The 19695-nt window shown below is 40.7% G+C and overlaps 1 protein-coding gene across 1 annotated transcript in view; it reads left to right on the plus strand.

Annotated features, from left to right (window-relative positions):
* AK9 (adenylate kinase 9) overlaps positions 1 to 19695 on the plus strand; it is a 176700-nt gene that overhangs the window by 144505 nt on the left and 12500 nt on the right. The window contains exons 29-33 of the mRNA XM_066373487.1: positions 6905 to 7108; positions 7454 to 7672; positions 12452 to 12665; positions 17726 to 17927; positions 19447 to 19593. Of these exons, the coding sequence (XP_066229584.1) occupies positions 6905 to 7108; positions 7454 to 7672; positions 12452 to 12665; positions 17726 to 17927; positions 19447 to 19593 (986 nt within the window). The remainder of the gene's footprint in view (positions 1 to 6904; positions 7109 to 7453; positions 7673 to 12451; positions 12666 to 17725; positions 17928 to 19446; positions 19594 to 19695) is intronic.

The raw sequence follows: 19695 nt of genomic DNA on the forward strand, positions 1-19695 counted from the left end.
ACTCCAAAAAAAATTCCTTTTACAATTGCACCAAGAATAAACTTAACAAAGGATGTGAAGGACCTATATACGGAAAACTACAAAATAATATTTAAAGAAATTGAAAAAGACACAATGAAGTGAAAAAATATTTCATGTTCATGGATTGGAAGAATCAACATAGTTAAAATGGCCATCTTACCCAAAGCAATATACAATCCCAATCAAAATCCCAATGTCATTTTTTAAAGAAATGGAACAAAAAATTACCAGGTTCATATAGAACCATAAAAAAACCTGAATATCCAAAACAATCTTGAGGAAAAAAATTGAAGCCAGAGATATCACACTACCTGACTTCAAATTATACTATAGAGCCATGATAATCAAAACAGCATGGTATTGGCAGAAAAACAGACATACAGACCAATGGAACAGAAACTCGCAAACACTGATACGTAAAGACACATGCACACCCATGTTCATTGCAGCATTATTCATAGTGACCAAAGCATGGAAACAAAGTGTCCTTCAATAGAAGATTGGATAAAGAAGATGTGGTGCATATTTACAATGGAATACTACTCAGCCTAAGGAATTATTACATAGTGACATTTATAACAACATGGATGGACCTTGAGAACATTATACTGAGTGAAATAAGTAAATCAGCAAAAGCTAGAAACTGATTTCACACATAGGTGGGATATAACACTGAGACTCATGGACATAGATAAAAGTGAAGTGATTCTCAGGAGGAAGAGGGTATAGGGGAGGGGGAGGGAGGAGAGAGTAGGGGAAAGGGTGTAAAGAGGGACAAATATAAGGTGATGGAAAATGATTTGACTTTGGGTGATGGGTACACAACATAATCAACAGTTCAAATGCTATAGAAATGTTCACCTGAAACCTATGTACTCTTATTGATCAAAGTCACCCTGTTAAAGTTAATTTTCTAAATAAAATTTAAAAATTAAAAAAAAAGATTAAAACATGTAATTTTTTTTCAACTCCTTTGATAGGAATTTTATGTCATGCTACTGCCTCAGACAAAAACTAAACAAAATATAGCCTCTTAAAGATCACTTAGTGTGATTGCTGTAATCAGTTATTGTGACACCTGAGTTGAATCCATCCTGACTGCATAGATCCTGACGGCACAGAGCTGGCTCTTATGAACAGAAACTGGGACATTCTCATCATCTGCCTCTTTGTACAGAATGAGCAGCTCCATGACTCATCATTTTACAAATAATTGGGGGACCATATGCAGATAAAGCCCTACACAGGGTTGTCTTCTCACCCTTAAACAAAAATCATTGCCTTTACTGTCTGACTTTATAGCAGAAAATAAAACATTTTCACATTAGAAATCACTTCATCTCAAGGTGACTACTTGCAATTTCATAGGAAAATGTCGCCATCATGTGGAACTTTAGTCTCCAGGTGTGACTAAAGAATCTTGTATAAGCCAACCCCCTTCATCTTGAGGTTTGCATTGCATATGTTCCACTTCCTTGTCGGCCTGCTTCTGCTCTTATTCCTCGCTTCATAATCTTGGCTCTCTTCTTACCCACTGGCTCCTTCTCTGGTGCTGTGTCCCTTCTATAAAGTGTGGAGTGCCCACAGGCAGGAAAAAGCCAGGCAGAGCCAGGACTGGGAGCCAGGGCAGCAAGTAAGCAGAGTTTGAGACACTGTGCCAGGTTAAGTATTTAACAGATCCATACCTTAGGTACTGAGGTGAGCACAAGTCCATCTGAAACTATAATGTCCTGAGCTGGTACCCTGTTTCCCCAAAAGTAAGGCCTCCCCTGAAAATAAGACTTAGCACGTCTTTAGGAGCAAAAATTAATATAAGACAGTCTTATTTTCAGAGAAACAGGGTAGTACAAGCTCATCCTACCACACTGACAAAATCCTTGAAAAATCAAATCTCAGGATTAAAAATTGTCAAAGTATAAGAAAAAAAGAAAGTAGTAAAAAGACCAAATGATTTCAAAGTTTAAATTAAAAAAAAAGAAAAGCCAGAACTGAGAAACACTATCCCATTACCAAACTCCTTTTGTAAAGAGAGAAAGGAGTATATAGACACGGAGAAGAAGTGGGCCCTTATCCTCTCTCTCATCTTCCTCCCTGCACTTTCAGGTTGAAATGCCAGCTCTAGGCATCTTTTAAAGCAGGGGTCGGGAACCTATGGCTTGCAAGCCAGATGTGGCTCTTTTGATGGCTGCATCTGGCTCACAGACAAATCTTTAATAAAAAAAATAATAACGTTAAAAATATAAAACATTCTCATGTATTACAATCCATTCATTTTCTACCACTCATGTTCATGGTTGCGGGTGGCTGGAGCCAATCACAGCTGTCCTCTGGGACAACACCAAATTTTTATTGGATAATGCGTAAGGTACACGGGCTGTTGTATGGCTCTCACGGAATTACATTTTAAAATATGTGGCGTTCATGGTTCTCTCAGCCAAAAAGGTTCCCAACCCCTGTTTTAAAGGAACTAGGATCTAATTCAGGGGTTGGGATCCTTTTTGGCTGAGAGAGCCATGAGCACCACATGTTTTAAAATGTAATTCCATGAGAGCCATACAATATGTTTAACACTAAATACAAGTAAATGTGTGCATTTTATGTAAGACCAACACTTTTAAAGTACAATAAGTCTCTGAATACTTTTTCTTTTCTTTTCTTTTTTTTTTTTTTTTTTGTATTTTTCTGAAGCTGGAAACTGGGAGACAGTCAGACAGACTCCTGCATGCGCCCGACCGGGATCCACCTGGCATGCCCACCAGGGGGCGATGCTCTGCCCACCAGGGGGCGATGCTCTGCCCATCCAGGGCATCACTCTGTTGCGACCAGAGCCACTCTAGCGCCTGAGGCAGAAGCCATAGAGCCATCCCCAGTGCCCGGGCCATCTTTGCTCCAATGGAGCCTGGGCTGCGGGAGGGGAAGAGAGAGATAGAGAGGAAGGAGAGGGGGAGGGGTGGAGAAGCAGATGGGTGCTTCTCCTGTGTGCCCTGGCTGGGAATCGAACCTGGGACTTCTGCACGCCAGGCCGATGCTCTACCAATGAGCTAACTGGCCAGGGCCTCCAAATTCTTTTTAATAATGTTGTTTTGCTGTTGCTAACCAATGATGAATAAAGTACTTCTTACCATTAATGCTACTTCTGGGGCTACATGGTTTTGCTGATGGCTTTGTAGTCTGGTTGATACGTGGTGAGGTTAAGCTTCATGCAGGCATTGAGATTTCCATCCGTTAAACGTGATCATAGGTTGGTCTTAACGTTCTTTAGACGTAAGAAAGACTGCTCACACGCATATGTAGAGCCAAACGTTGCTAATATAGCACTCACATGCTGCAGTGTGTGGTACATGATGGGAAGCACATTTCAAGTTTTGACAATCCGCTGGTCTGTGGGTTGAAATTTTTTCATTTCTCCCCACTTGTGTTTGCTCGCCAACTCTGCTCGCTGTCATGCAAGTCTTTCCAAATCTTCATTCAGTGACTTGAACTTATTCACCCACATGTCTGAGGCCTTCAGGTCAGCAGCTTGTAGCTCAAAATCTCTGATGGAGACACCGAGGATGTAACTCAGGTGGGCGCTGTCCACTGCACACTCGTGTGGATGGGTGATGAACTTAAAAAAAGGAGTGCGCTCACGAAATTCTCCAAAGCGTGCTTTGAATGACTGAAGGAGATTAGATATGAAGCCCGCTAGCTGCTGGAGGTCAAGATGTTGAGCAGGGTCACTTGCTGTGCATGCATCTTTAAACTCTCCCAGTTTTTCAAAGTGTAGTAAATGACCAGTTTCAATGTCGGCGATAAAGAGTTCCAGCTTATTTTCAAATGCAAACACTGCTTGTTGAAGGGCTAAGACTGTATTTCCAATGCCTTGCATTTTCACATTGAGCTGGTTCACATGTTCAGTCATATCCATGAGATAGTAGAACTTCAGAAGCCATTCAGTGTTAGCTAACTCAGGATGCTCAACGTTTTTCATTTCAAGAAAAGTCTGGATTTTGCTCAGACAAGCCACGAAACGCAGAGCACCTTCCCTCTTGACAACCAATGCACATTGCTGTGCAGAAGCAGACCAGGATAATTATTCCCAACTTCATCCAGCAGTGTTTTAAACTGGCAATCATTTAAAGCTCGGGCAACAATAAAGTTGACCACCTGAATGACCACGACATCACCTCACCAAGCTGCTCGCCACACATCTGAGCACAAAGCGCCTCCTGATGTAGGATGCAGTGAAAACTTAGGATGAGTCTCTTTTCATGTTCACGAAGAAGCACTATGAATCCTCTGTTTTTCCCCACCATGCACGGAGCACCATCAGTACACACCGAAATAAGTTTATCCATCAGTAGATTTTTTTTCTTTAGCAAACTCAGTGAAAGACGAATAAATCCTCCCCTCTTGTCTCTTTCATAGGCAAAAAAGCAAGACTTTCCTCACATAGTGTGTCACCAACAGCATACTTTGCAATCACACTGAACTGGAATAAATGGCTTACATCTGTTGGCTCATCCAAAGCAAGAGAAAAGAATGGTGCTGCATTTATGTCCTTCACTTGTGTTGCCTCAATTTGATTTGTCATCATGATAGTACGATCGTGAACAGTTCTTGCCGACAGAGGCGTGCCTTTTATTCATTTAATTATCTTGTCTTTATCTGAAAAGTCGTCAAAAAGTTCATTGGCAACATCAAGCATGAATGTTTTGGCATACTACCCATCTGTGAATGGCTTTCCGTTTCTCACAATTGCTAAAGCACCAGCAAAGCTAGCAGAATTCCAGTCACCTTGTTGGGTCCAAACACGGAGTTGCTGCTGACTAGCTTGCTCTCTGCACAGTAGCTCTTGACATGCTTTCTTCCTGCTGTCCCCTGCTGGATATTTCAATGCAAATGTAGTAAGGCGTGTGTCAAAGTGCCACTTTATATTTGACTGTTTCATCGATGCAATTTTATCATTGCATATTAGACACACTGCAGAACCTGCTCTCTCCACAAAGGCGAATTCCTCTGTCCATTCCTGCTGAAAAGTACGATACTCCTCATCTTTTTTTCTTTTAGCGATCTTTGTCAAAAAGGTTTCTGCAATTAGCTAGCTGACTACTTGATTAAAAGAAGGGAAGTTTACTTCCTGACCTCACAACGACCTGTGTACATTACTCATTATCCAATAAAAATTTGATGTTGTCCCAGAGGACAGCTGTGATTGGCTCTAGCCACCCACAACCATGAACATGAGCGGTAGGAAATGAATGGATTGTAATACATGAGAATGTTTTATATTTTTAACATTATTTTTTTATTAAAGATTTGTCTGCGAGCCAGATGCAACCATCAAAAGAGCCACATCTGGCTCACGAGCCATAGGTTTCCGACCCTGAAATTAGTTAGGCACTAACAAGCTAATCAGAAGACTGCAGGCAAGAGATGAGAGAGCAGACAGTGGAGAGAGACTGGAAAGGATGAGCATTACTTCAGACAACAGTCCGTGGAAACTGGATGTGCAGAATGAAGCGCAAGGCGTCAGGGTAACTTTCAGATTTCAGCTGGAAGGCAGTGCTCTGAGACAAGGAATACTTTAGGGAACAGAGTTTGGAGGCAGTGCAGAAGGATCAATATTATGAAGCTCAGTATTTTGCAAACTGAACTATAGCACTTAAAGTCTATACAATACCGCTTTAAAACTCTGTCACAATTTTAGTAATCACTTATGTATTATTCTTTTGTTGTTGTTGTTCACCCAGATAAGCTGTAACCTCCTAGGGGGCATGCACTGTTCTATTAGTACAGTTCTGTATTCCAAGTACAAGAATAGGTATAATAATAACAATAATAAGTATCATTTGCATGCTTACTATGCACCACTTTTCTAAGGGCTTTATATACAGTGTGTCCATAAAGTCATGGCACACTTTTGACAGGTCCCAGGAAAGCAACAAAAGATGATAGAAATGTGAAATCTGCATGGAATAAAAGGAAAACCCCTCCCAGTTTCTGTAAGATGATGTGGCAGCATGTGCACATGCACAGATGATGGCGTAATATCGTGTATACAGCGGAGCAGCCCATGGCCATGCCAGTTGAGATGTGGACGGTACAGAGGAAAGTTCAGTGTGTTCTGTGGCTTGCTAAATTTGAATCCATGACCAAAGTGCAACATGAATATTGGCGCGTTTATAACGAAGCGCCACCACATAGGAATAACGTTACTCGGTGGGATAAGCAGTTGAAGGAAACCGGCAGTTTGGTGGAGAAACCCTGTTCTGGTAGGCCATCAGTCAGTGATGAGTCTGTAGAGGCTATACAGGATAGCTACCTAAGGAGCCCTAAAAAATCTGTGTGTGAGCCCACATCAAACTGCACTGAATAGGTATGAAACTGGGAGAGTTTTCCTTTTATGTGGTGCAGATTTCACATTTCTATCGTCTTTTGTTGTTTTCCTGTGACCAGTCAAAAGTGCACCATGACTTTACGGACACACTGTACATTAACTTTAATGTCCCCAACAACCTTGTGAGGTAGGTACTTTTATTATTACTATTTTGCAGTTGAGGAAACTGATCTGGTCCAACAAAACACAGACAGTGAATGCTTTAGACTCTTTGGGTTGCATTAAATATTTGTACTGAAGACCTTCAAAAACGTAACATTCTGACAACCATAGATATTTAATATCTTTTCTCTGTACTTATTTATGGAATCAGTATAGTGTCAGAGTCTTAAAGGTATTAAATTTCTTGGTGCCAGATACTTAAAGTTTTACTGTTATGGGATGAATGTTGCCATGCCATACCAACTAATACCCAATTTTACAAAATATTACTGATGATTAGTTAGCAGTGTCATTTGTTTTATATTTTATAAGAATAGTAAAAGGGAATATTCTCTTCATTAGGGTGCTAGAGAAGATGAAGAAATTAGTGAAGATGAGCCTGAAGAAGAAGATGATATCGACAATATTCTTGAAGAGGAATTTCCAAAAGATGAGGAAGTGATGAGTGAGGAAGAAGAAGAACAGGAAATGGATGCCCTTGAACGCCTGAGAGGTGAACTGGGAGAAAAATTTGAAGCAGATATGCATAACTTACAAGCAATACAGGTTATTAACTTTTCTTCATTTTTCATAGTTCGAAAAGTGACATTTAAATACGAAACAAAAGAAATATGGTTTATGCCATGGTTTCTTTTTAACATTTCAAAAGAAATGTACATCTTAGGGCTTTTATCGGCACTACTTAAAATTATGAATAGTTTAATAAATAAGGGCAACCTGGAAGCCACATAGGTTCAAAGATTCTAGCTGCCAACATGCAGTCACACAAAGCTGGGAAATAGCTGTGCTCTGGACTAATGTAGTCAGTCACCAGCAATGTGCAGGTGCTGCCAATAAATGCTATACCCTTCTTCCCCCTGAAACTATTTGGGTTATGCTTTTTCTCATCAGGATGAATTTGAGAAGTTTTCGATACCAATAATTCTCATTAATGGAGCTCGGAAAATCCACATTGTACAATATGTGTTAAATACAAAACTTCAACCACTGGTGGAGAATCGCGCAAGCATTTTTGAGAAGTGTTATCCAATATCATCACGCCTTGCCCAGAAAATGATCAGCTTTACCTATAAATATATGAGTGCATTCGGTTACTGGGACCCTGTAAAGGTAATGGCAGGAATATAACATCTGAAAACTATGTTCTTTTACTACTTCTTTTTTTTAAGTATATCTAAAGTATTTTTAAGAAGACTGAATAATTTCAAAAATTAGAAGCACTGTATAGTATCTTAACTAGCTACAAAAATATGTGGTTGCTTTGCCTTTCAGAAGTGGGAGAAGTAGTTGAAAAATTTAATTTGTTTTGTTTATTTCTGTAGAGATAACAGAATTCCAACTTGGTTTTAGCTTTGTAGCAGAAGATGATGATATAGGAAATTTTTTCAAACTAAATAGCTGAACTCTGATTCTAATTTGCTCTCTAATTTTAAGCAAGTCATTTAACCTCTTTGATTCTGTTTCCTCACCTGTGAGATGGAAGAATAATGCCACCAGGCCACTGGGGTCAAATGTAAGCATATGAAGTCCTCTGAAGAGTGTAAAACACATACAAAATGAGCCACTGATGTTCATAACAGAATTATTTCTAAGTACTGTATTGTTATACAGTGTGTACAAATAGATTCAATCTAATTGGAATTCAGTAACTTCCAGTGTGGGATGATTTTCTTTTTTAATTTTAATTTTTTTAAATCACTGTTAACATTCAATGTTATATTAGCGTCAGGTGTACAACACAGTGGTTAGACATTTATATAGCTTACAAAGTGATCCTCTCAATAAGTCTAGTACCCACCTGACATCATAGTTATTACAATATTACTGACTGTATTAGTATTCCCTGTGCTGTACTTTATATCCTTGTGACTACTTTGTAACTGCCAATTTGTACTTCTTAATCCCTTCACCCTTTTCACCTAGCTCCCCAATCCCGCTCCCATCTAGCAACTATAGTTTATTCTCTGTATCTATGAGTCTATTTCTGTTTTGTTTGTTCATTACTTTGTTTTTTTAGATTCCACATATAAGTGAAATCATCTGGTATTTGTCTTTCTCTGTCTGACTTATTTCATCTATCCTAATACCCTCTAGGTGACAAATGGAAAGATTTTATTCATTTTTATGGCCAAGTAATATTTCACTGTGTGTGTATATATACACACCACATCTTCTTTATCCAGTCATCTATTGATGGACATTTTAGGTTTCTTCCACAGGTTGGCTAATGTAAATAATGCTGCAATGAACATCCTTTTGCATATATCTTTTTGAATTAGTGTTTTGGATTTCTCTGGATAAATATCCAGAAGTATAATTGCTGGGTCATAAGATAATTCTATTTTTAATTTTTTGAGGAATCTCCATATTGTTTTCCATAGTGGCTGCACCAATTTGTGGTCCCGCCACAGTGCACAAGCCTTCTCCTTTCTCCACATCCTTGCCAACACTTGTTTGATTATTTATTGATGATAGCCAGGATGGCTTTCAACAAATCTTAACCAAGAACATGCCAGCTGCTGTTCCAGCCCCTGGGAATAAGTAGTGAACAAAACAGAAAAGGTTTCTTCTCTTTTGGAGTTTATATTCTAATTGGGGTGGGGAGGGAGAATAGGTAATAAATAAGTAAACAAACAAGTTCTCGTCAGATAGTATTAAGCACTATAAAGACAATAAAAGAATGTCATCTAGTAGTGATCTGCTCACTCAAGCAAGGTTGCCTTCATATTTCTGTCAGTGATAAATGTAGTGCAGATTGCCTCTGGAGCCAGACTACCTGAGTTCAAAAGCAGAGCTAACTACTAAGTAAACTTACTTAACCTCTCTGACCCATTCCCATTTATACAATAACAATAAGTATAGCCCCTACCTTAAAATATTGTTACAATGATTGCATGAGTTAATTACTATAAAGTGCTTGCAACAGTGCTTGTTTTTTTGTAAGTATTCAATTAGTATGAGTTATTGTTATTAATATGTACTATTATTATTGGTCACTGATAAAAAGTATTTTGGAAGATGAGTCCAAAATTAAGCCAAGTACATATTACTTGAAACCTCCTTTAAGTCTGACCTGTGGTGGCGCAGTAGATAAAGCATTAACCTGGAACTCTGAGGTCACCAGTTTGAAACCCTCGGCTTACCTGGTCAGGGCACATATAGGAGTTGATGCTTCCTACTCCTCCCCTCTTCTCTCTCTCTCTTCTCTCTCTCTCTCCTCTCTAAAATGAATAAATTTTTAAAAATTATTTTAAAAAGAAAAGAAACTTCCCTTTTGGTTGATATTGACACAATCAGTTTCAGTTCTACTTAATTGTGCTATCTTCTTTATCTTAACCATAAGAAGAACTTTTTCAAATATCCTGCTAAGATATACTGCTCACAAAAATTAGGGAATATTTCAATGCTTCATATTCATTTTGAAATATCCTCTAATTTTTGTGAGCAGTATATAAAAACAGTATGCTAGTTACTTCCATAGAGAATTGGATAGAGTTAAGCATGTATGAGAATCACCTGGAAAGCTTGTGAAAAGAGCATGCCCTAACATTCTCTCGAAGACAAGTAAAATAGGGAAAGAAGAAGGCGAAGTGAGAGCCTACTGATATTTAGGTAGAATAAAAAAGGGCACCATGTCCAAACATAATTAGGATTGTACAAAAATGCATTGTAGAGAAATGAGTGCGTGGTCATAGGAAGGGTTTAAGCGTATAAAGAATTATTTGTCAGAGTTGTTGGGAATCTCTCCTGGTGACTAGTAATTTGATTATTTCTGATTTGATGACACCATGGGTATTAGTAGCATCGTACTATAAGGATTCACACTTAATTTGGGAATTTAAAATGGAACCATTGAACTTTCAGTTTTTCTTTTAATAGCAAGTATAAAACATAGAGCAGCCATTGCCATCCCATGCCTGAGTTTCTCCTTATCTGTGGCATTTACTCCCAGCCTTAAGTGTCACTCCAGCCCAAGAATGAAATGTTGACTACCATTGACTGCTGACAACTGATTTGGTGTAGCTCTGAGGGAGGAGTGATGTTACCATACTGTTTCACATCCTCTCTGTCAAGTTCAAGGATGGCTGATGCTTGACCACCTGATGCTGTTGTAGACTGCGAGTGGCAAAAAGCCTTTGTAGATTCAAGGCTTAGCAAAAGGCTAAGTTCTCCCCCACCACCTCCATATTGGCTATGATGCTGAGTATTTCTTTGCACCAACTTCACTTGCTTGCTTAAGTTGCTGGAAGCAATTTACATGTTCTTCCTCTCACTCTTTGTTTGTTCAGATGTTGGTTGATTTCGCTTATGCATGGTGGGGATATTCCTGTTTATGCCTTGGGAGAGTTCCTGTTTTTGCCTCAGATGTGTAACTTTGTATCAAGGACTTCCTTGATTTGCATATGGCTATATAATAAAGCAAACTGGGGCTATGGGGCACTCGGATATTGCCATCAGCATTGAAGAAGCTTCCTGATCCCATCCTTTTTTTTTAATGAGTCTGTTTTCTTAATTCTGCACTGTTCTCACTCAAGACCCAGGCTTACGAGCCACGCTGGTTCGGGGCATGATGCTGTAAAAAAGACATAGAAACTTAGCATCGGTTAATTTCCCAGTACTCATCATCACCAGTGCAAAGATGTGGGACCACTCCTTCCACTCCATTCTTTCCATACTTAGGCTGCCTTTTCGGTGGATTTTTTCTTTTTACGATTGCTGTTGATTCTGTGAGTGGGATTTTGTCTCTATGAAAACATGAAGGAAAAGCCTGTGGGATTTGTCCTACCAGGATACCCTGAAATGTAACCCAGGACCCCACCTGTCTATTTAGGCTGCCATAACAGAATACCATAGACCAATAACTTCAACAACAGAAATTTATTTTCTCACAGTTCTAGAGACTAGAAATCTAAGACTGAGGGGCCAGTGAGGATGGTTACCTGGTGAGGCCTCTCTTCCTGGCTTGCAGATGCCCACTTCTCACTATGTCTTCATATGGCCTTGCCTCTGTGTGCACCCACACCTGGTGTTTCTTCCTCTTCTTATAAGGACACCAGTCCTATTTGACTAAGGCCCCACTCTTATGACTCTTTTAACCTTAATTACTTCCTTAAAAGCCTATATCCAAATACAGTAACTTAGGGTGTTAGGGTTTTGGGGAACACATTGCCATCCATAACATTACCTAAGAAATGGACCTGTTTCTAAAGGTAAATTGACCCGTTAAAATATCCAAAGAACTTTATATGTCTTGGTAGAAACACTGAGTATACACACTAAAGACTTCATAAAAGAAATAAAAAGACTATTATAGTCATAAACTGAAAGGCTTTTAAAAAAGATGACACATGGGTATAAATTAATTTGTTCTTTTTACACAGTGTTTATTTGTTTGTTTTTTGTTTTGTTTTGAGTTTTTTAGGTAAGAAGAGGGGAGATAGTGAGGCAAACTCCTGCATGTGCCCCAACTGAGATCCACTCATCAAACCCATCTTGGGTCGTTGCTCAAGTACCGAGCTATTTTTAGCATCTGAGTCTGTTGTGCTTGGACCAACCGAGCTATCCTCAGTGCCAGCTATCCTCCATGCTCTGACCAATCAAGCCACTGGGTATGGGAGGGGAAGATGTAGAGAAGTAGATGGTTTCTTCTCCTGTGTTTCCTGATTGGGAATCAAACCCAGGATATCCATATGCCAGGCCAACACTCTATCCACTGAGCCACTGCCCAGAGCCCACAGTGTTTTAACATTAAAATCTGATTATAATTAGTTTTCTTATCCAATAAGAAAATTTTTTATATATTACAAATTATTTCATTTTCAAATATATTTGGGGAAATGCTGTAAAAATTAAAGCTAACTTTCTAATTTAATTGTATATCTATTACAGCTAAGTGAAGGAGAGACAATGAAGCCAATTATAAACACAGAGGATCCAGTTTATCCTGTAATCCATCGTCAGTATATTTATTTTTTATCTAGCAAGGAAACTAAAGAAAAATTTATGAAGAACCCAATCAAATATATTCGCCAACCCAAACCTAAGCCTAATGTGTCCATTAAGATTGCAGTTGTGGGCCCTCCAAAATCTGGGAAAACTACAGGTAAGGACGTGTTTGCCTTTGTTAGCCAGAAGCATGAAAACATCCCCTGCAGAGCAGTGCCGCTTCTCCAGGAAACCACCTGTCCAAATTGACTAAAAAAAAGATGGGAAATCTAAATAGGACATTGGAGAAAAGACATTTAAAAATATAGCCCTTCTCCAAAACAGTCTCAGATCAAATGATTTTAGAGGAAAATTGTAGCAAACTTTCAGAGGGTTACAAACTCAAAAGATACTTCCTATGTTTTTATAAGTTTTTCTAGAACACGAGCAAAGACAGTTAGCATCCTGATTTGTTTTTAATTTCTTTTTTTAAGGAATATGGTTCAGATAATCCAGAAGTTATAACGAATAAAAATTTATTTTTAAATTAGCATGATCCTGATATTAAAACCTAACAAACATAATACAAGAAAATAAATTACAAACTAATGTAACATAAACATAGTCAAATAACAGTATATTAAGATTATATTAGCCTGACCAGGTGGTGGCACAGTGGATGGAGCATTGGACTGGGATGCCAAGGACCCAGGTTCGAGACCCCGAGGTCACCAGCTTGAGTCTGGGCTCATCTGGTTTGAGCAAAAAGCTCACCGGCTTGGACCCAAGGTCACTGGCTTAAGCAAGGGGTTACTCGGTCTGCTGAAGGCCCACAGTCAAGGCACATATGAGAAAGCAATCAATGAACAACTAAGGTGTTGCAATGTACAATGAAAAACTAATTATTGATGCTTCTCATCTCTCTGTTCCTGTCTATCCCTCTCTCTGACTCTCTTTCTCTCTGTTTTTTTTTTTTAAAGATTATATTAGCATACAAATTATATTGAAATATTTTGTAAGTATAATCTACTATAATAATAGTTTAAAGAGTAAAATTCTATTATCTTAATTATTGCTGAATTGAATAAGGCATTTAGTAAACTATATTCCTGTAATGTTTGAATTATGTTGGACTGTGTGTGTGTGTGTGTGTGTGTTTCAAGGCAAATAGTCCAACAATAGGTTGGTTTAGTTAGTATTTCAAAATGACATAGTAACAACATCAACAGTGGTTGTCACACTGAAAATAAAATGGAAAGGACAGATACAGGAGATATTTAAAAGGAAAACAACGGACTTAATAGTGACATAGAATAGAGAATGAAGGGAGGAAATGAGATCAAAGATAAATTTGTCAACAGGAAAAACAAAGGGGAGTTGTGTGTTCTACCTCAGATGAAGTTTGTTTTGCCCATTTAAATTTCTTAAAATGGGCCCTGGCTGGTTAAGAGCATTGGCCTGGCATGCGGAAGTCCCGGGTTCGATTCCCGGCCAGGGCACACAGGAGAGGCGCCCATCTGCTTCTCCACCCCTCCCCCTCTCCTTCCTCTCTGTCTCTCTCTTCCCCTCCCGCAGCTGAGGCTCCATTGGAGCAAAAAGATGGCCCGGGCGCTGGGGATGGCTCCTTGGCCTCTGCCCCAGGCACTAGAGTGGCTCTGGTCGTGACAAAGCAACCCCCCGGATGGGCAGAGCACCATCCCCTGGTGGGCGTGCCGGGTGGATCCCGGTCGGGCGCATGTGGGAGTCTGTCTGACTGCCTCCCTGTTTCCAGCTTCAGAAAAATACAAAAAAAAAAATTTCTTAACATGACAAGCGCCTTTAATCATATTCTAAATGTTCACAATGATCATAGTATTTCCCAAAGATAGCAGAACACTGAAATTCAAAATACGATTCCACAACCATGGCAAAAAGTGAAAATGGAGACAACACAATTGGATTTCTCATTGAGGTTAATTTTTTAATGAAATGTCAAATTGTAAAAGCTTAATTACTTTTAGAACTTAAAAAAAAAAGGTCTGACTCCAGCATTTGTGGCAACACTGGGGTTAAGGGTTCTGTGGCTCTCACAGGGGTTTCCCTTGTGAGTGATCTTACTGGAGTCAGTTTATCTGCCTTCCCTTGGGATGAGACAGGCTCTCTCAGTGTCCCCTGCACACTACTGTCTCCAGGCAGTGAGAGGCGGGGTATATATAGACCCCGACAGGGCACACCCACATTTGATACTAGTTCCTGGGAGCCACTGCTTGGTCTCATTTAGAAGCAAAGGCCAAGGTGAGTCTTCTTTCAACCAATGACAACATCTATGTGACCTTGGACCAATTATCCCATTTAATTGTGCTTCAGATCTCTCGTGTATTGAATTGGAATATCCATTCTACCCCTCTGGTGGAATAGTTGAAAATATCAAATGAAGTCACAGAAGAAAATTGCCTCATAAGCTTTAAATTACTATTAAAATGTCTGTTATGCCATTATAATTTTTTAATTGTTTTCTAGAGGATTAACTGAGTTATTTTAGCATAATAGCAAATATGAATAGTACAAATAAGATGCCCTATAAAGCTCTCAATAATTTTGCTACCTCATGGAAAGAAGGAAGAGAAAACTAAAATGTTGGTTCAGTTATGAAAAAAACCCACAGAGCTGGCTCGTTACCCAGATCCATCAGTCACATACCTAAAGTACTAATTCGTGGTGGGATTCAAATAATTTTTTTTTTTTTTGTATTTTTCTGAAGCTGGAAACGGGGAGAGACAGTCAGACTCCCGCATGCGCCCGACCGGGATCCACCCAGCACGCCCACCAGGGGCGATGCTCTGCCCACCAGGGGGCGATGCTCTGCCCCTCTGGGGCGTCACTCCACCGCGACCAGAGCCACTCTAGCGCCTGGGGCAGAGGCCAAGGAGCCATCCCCAGCGCCCGGGCCATCTTTGCTCCAATGGAGCCTTGGCTGCGGGAGGGGAAGAGAGAGGCAGAGAGGAAGGAGGGGTGGGGGGTGGAGAAGCAAATGGGCGCTTCTCCTATGTGCCCTGGCCGGGAATCAAACCCGGGTCCCCCACACGCCAAGCCGACGCTCTACCGCTGAGCCAACCGGCCAGGGCCGGGATTCAAATAATTTAACAACCAGTTCTCTTCCCTAATGACCGTTTTAAGTATAAAAAAAGATATATCAAAAGGTAGTTTAGCCTGACCAGGTGGTGGCGCAGTGGATAGAGCGTCGGACTGGGATGCAGATGACCCAGGCGTCGGACTGGGATGCAGATGACCCAGGTTCGAGACCCCAAGCTCACCAGCTTGAGCGTGGGCTCATCCGGTTTTTTTGTTTGTTTGTTTGTTTGTTTTTTTAATTTTTCTGAAGCTGGAATCGAGGAGAGACAGTCAGACAGACTCCCGCATGTGCCCGACCGGGATCCACCCGGCATGCCCACCAGGGGCGATGCTCTGCCCACCAGGGGGGTCGCTCTGCCGCAACCAGAGCCACTCTAGTGCCTGGGGCAGAGGCCAAGGAGCCATCCCCAGCACCCGGGCCATCTTTGCTCCAATGGAGCCTTGGCTGCGGTAGGGGAAGAGAGAGACAGAGAGGAAGGAGAGGGGGGTGGAGAAGCAAATGGACGCTTCTCCTATGTGCCCTGGCTGGGAATCGAACCCGGGTCCCCCACACGCCAGGCCGAGGCTCTACTGCTGAGCCAACCGGCCAGGGCGGGCTCATCTGGTTTGAGCAAAATCCCACCAGCTTGAACTCAAGATCGCTGGCTCCAGCAAGGGGTTACTCAGTCTGCTGAAGGCCCGCAGTCAAGGCACATTTGAGAAGGCAATCAATGAACAACTAAGGTGTTGCAATGCACAATGAAAAACTAATGATTGATGCTTCTCATCTCTCTCCGTTCCTGTCTGTCCCTGTCTATCCCTCTCTCTGACTCACTCTCTGTCTCTATAAAAAATAAATAATAAAAATTAAAAAAAAAAAGGTAGTTTATTATTTCATGCATTTAATACTTAAGAACAATAAAAGAGGGCCCGACCAAGCAGTGGCACAGTGGATAGAGCATCAGACTGGGATGCAGAGGACCCAGGTTCAAGACCCCGAGGTTGCCAGCTTAAGCCCAAAGGTCACTGGCTTGAAACCCAAAGTCACAGGTTTGAGCCCAAGGTCGCTGGCTTGAGCAAGGGGTTACTCGCTGTGCTGTAGCTCCCTGATCAAGGCATGTATAAGAAAGCAATCACTGAACAGCTAGGGTGCCACAACAAAAAATTTGTACTTCTCATCTCTCTCTCTTCCTGTCTGTCTGTCCCTATCTGCCCCTCTCTCTGGCTCTGTTACAAATAAATAAATAAAATAAAAAAGGTACACAAAACTAGATTATAAGAAAGCGTTTTAAAATATTAATTCCTGACCAAAAAAAAACCAATAAAACTGTTATTTAAGGTATTTCCATATTGCTTCTTGACTGGCGTCCTCACTTGTAATTTTTTTCACCTATGGATGAAATGAATATTACTACGGGTGCTTAGAATATGCTGTTGCATGAATATTAAAAATGAGTAAGGAATTTAAATTTGTGATTTCCACATTGGGCAGCTGCCCAGGCGCCCACCATAGAGAGAATCCTAATTACAAGTGCCATCTGAACAACTAGTTTGCCGAACTCAAAAAATTGGATATTGGTTCTGCCAAACCAGTGCAAACTGGCTGAATACCACCACTGGTACTAATAATGATTGACCTTTGACAGTATTAATTTAGTAAAATGTAGCAATTTTTTGTACCCAATTCAAAGATTTCTTTGAGGACTATGAAGTTAGTTTGCTTTTAACATCAGTTAACCAGAATCTTCAACTACCATATATTCCTATGTATAAGACACCTTTTCCCCGAAAAATTTGGGGTCTTAAAACTGCGTGCATCTTATACAGTGGTTATAGACTTTTTTTACTTGCATTTTCCACTTTTTCACGCTTGTTTTTGTGCTCATTGTTGAAGACAGTGAGTCCTCAGACACAGACGAGGTTAAGCTAATGGATGAGAGTTTTGACAGTGATGAGGAGTTGTATGAATTTTATGATGAATAAAACTTGAGTTCAATAACTTTATGTAATATATTGTTTTTCAAATTTCGGGCCCCAAAATTAAAGTGTGTATTATACATGGGAGTGTCTTATATGTAGGAAAATATGGTCAGTATAGCTGATGAATTTATGAAATGGCATACATTTGGAAGTTTTCATGTTTTTCAGTTGCCCGAAAAATTTCAAGTGAATATGGCTTAAAGTGTTTGTCAGTAGGAGAAGCTTTGCGTTGTGTGTTAAACACCCAACCAGACACAGAGCTGGCACTTATGTTAAATTGGCATCTTCATAAAGGAATGACAGTACCTGACACACTGGCTATTCAGGCCTTAGAAACCTCTCTGATGGAGAGTGCATGTAATACTGCTGGGTAAGTGAGGGGCCACGGGAGCGGTCAACTCTTTCGAGAAAATCACTCACCGGAATTTAAAACACTTCATCTTAAAAAGGGTTTAAAGCTCTAGTAAAAGGTGTGATCAGCTTGTCAAATTCTGGGCACCTTTATGGTTACATATTTTAAGTTTCTGTCAAGCAATATGTGGCTTGGACACTCATATGCCAGAACAACAAGTAGGCCACTTCACTCCCTGCAGCAACCTTTGAGTTGTCCAAAGGGTCTGGGCTTACACAGTCCACCGCTTGCCATTCCCACTGACTGGTGGCAACCGTACCATACTGTTTCAGTGTGACTTCCACAGCCCGGCAGACCGTCTCACTGCCCTGTGGAGTGATGAAGAAGTGGCCTCTCCTGTCACAGGTAGCAGTGCCCGCACACCCCTTCATGCCACATCTGGACAGGAGATCTCTCTGTGCTTGAGCTATGTCTTCAGTTTACACTCTTCCTCTCAAACATCGCTCCCCCAGCACACTGACCGAGGATCCCTGATTTACTCAAAGCTGTTTTATGTTGGGAGCCTCCTTGCTCTCCCCTGCAACTGGTCCTTAACCAAATCCTTGGACAGTTCTAATTCAGTTATGAGCAGATTCTGGGGTGTCAGATTATTTTTTACCCCTGGGAAGGCCCTGGGATTTATGCAAATTGAATTACCTCCTCCCTGGCATGCAGCTTTACATACAAGAAATCTCAGTAAGTGTAATCTTGGTTGAGTCCCAAAGGTTTTATTCCATTTTAATACCAGGAGAATGACTACCCATTCACTCTAAATTTCCCTAATCCTGAGGGCCCCTTAAGTGACGCTTCACAGGGCAGGAAAGTTGAGCCCCCATAATTGTCTGTTAGGCTTCCTGGTTAGGTTAATTTACAGTCCTCTCGGCCATGGAACTTAGAACCAGTTAGCGCCTATAGGTTTGCTGGAGAGCATTGAGGGAAGGCGCCCTGTGACTTACTCCAAACAAGCCCTTCCTGGTGGCCCTCAGCCAGCATTCCCCTGGCTTTGGGGCCCGCTCCTCCCAAAATTTGAGAACAGCTATATTCCTCCTCTCTGTTGGATAGTAATACTCCCATTATCTCAAACTGCTGGATTAAATTCTCCTTCATTTCTGCTCAGTGGCCTGCCAGGTCCTGACAGAATGAATCCCTTCCCGATATTATAGCACTCCCCTCACCAAGTCTTCTCCCCTTCCACACACCCGAGCCTCCTCAATGGGGAGACACAATATTCAAGGTAGTATGTGTGTTATTCTTGAATTCTGCCAAAAACCTAGCTCTGTAATGCTAAGCGTATGCATTCAGAGTTGTGTCCCTATGTATGCTGCCCTTCTCCTGGGTCTTGGGCTGAATGGGATTAAAAATATAGGGAGTAAAGAGGGTGGAGCACACAAGGAAGACAAGGCTGCTTCTAAAGAGATAGACTGACTCCAGAAGACAGAAAGGAAGGTATGCAACAAAAGAAACCTGGAATTTTTGTTTTCATGTTTCTCCTTGTTAGTGTTGTCATCGATGGCTATCCTGTAACTAAACATCAAGTGAATCTCTTGGAAGCCAGGTCAATCATCCCCCTGGTCATCTTTGAGTTGGATGTGCCTCCCAAGGAGATTTACGAAAGATTGCTCCTGGAAAAAAAAACTGAGCAAAGGTAATGAATGTGATGAAAACAATGATTAAGGAATGAACTGTTATCATCCAGGAAAAAAAAAAGTTTTAAACAGCTTTTTGCATTCCTTCTCTGTCTCTCTAT

Source organism: Saccopteryx leptura, chromosome 3, assembly GCF_036850995.1.
Source record: "Saccopteryx leptura isolate mSacLep1 chromosome 3, mSacLep1_pri_phased_curated, whole genome shotgun sequence".
Lineage (NCBI taxonomy): Eukaryota > Metazoa > Chordata > Mammalia > Chiroptera > Emballonuridae > Saccopteryx > Saccopteryx leptura.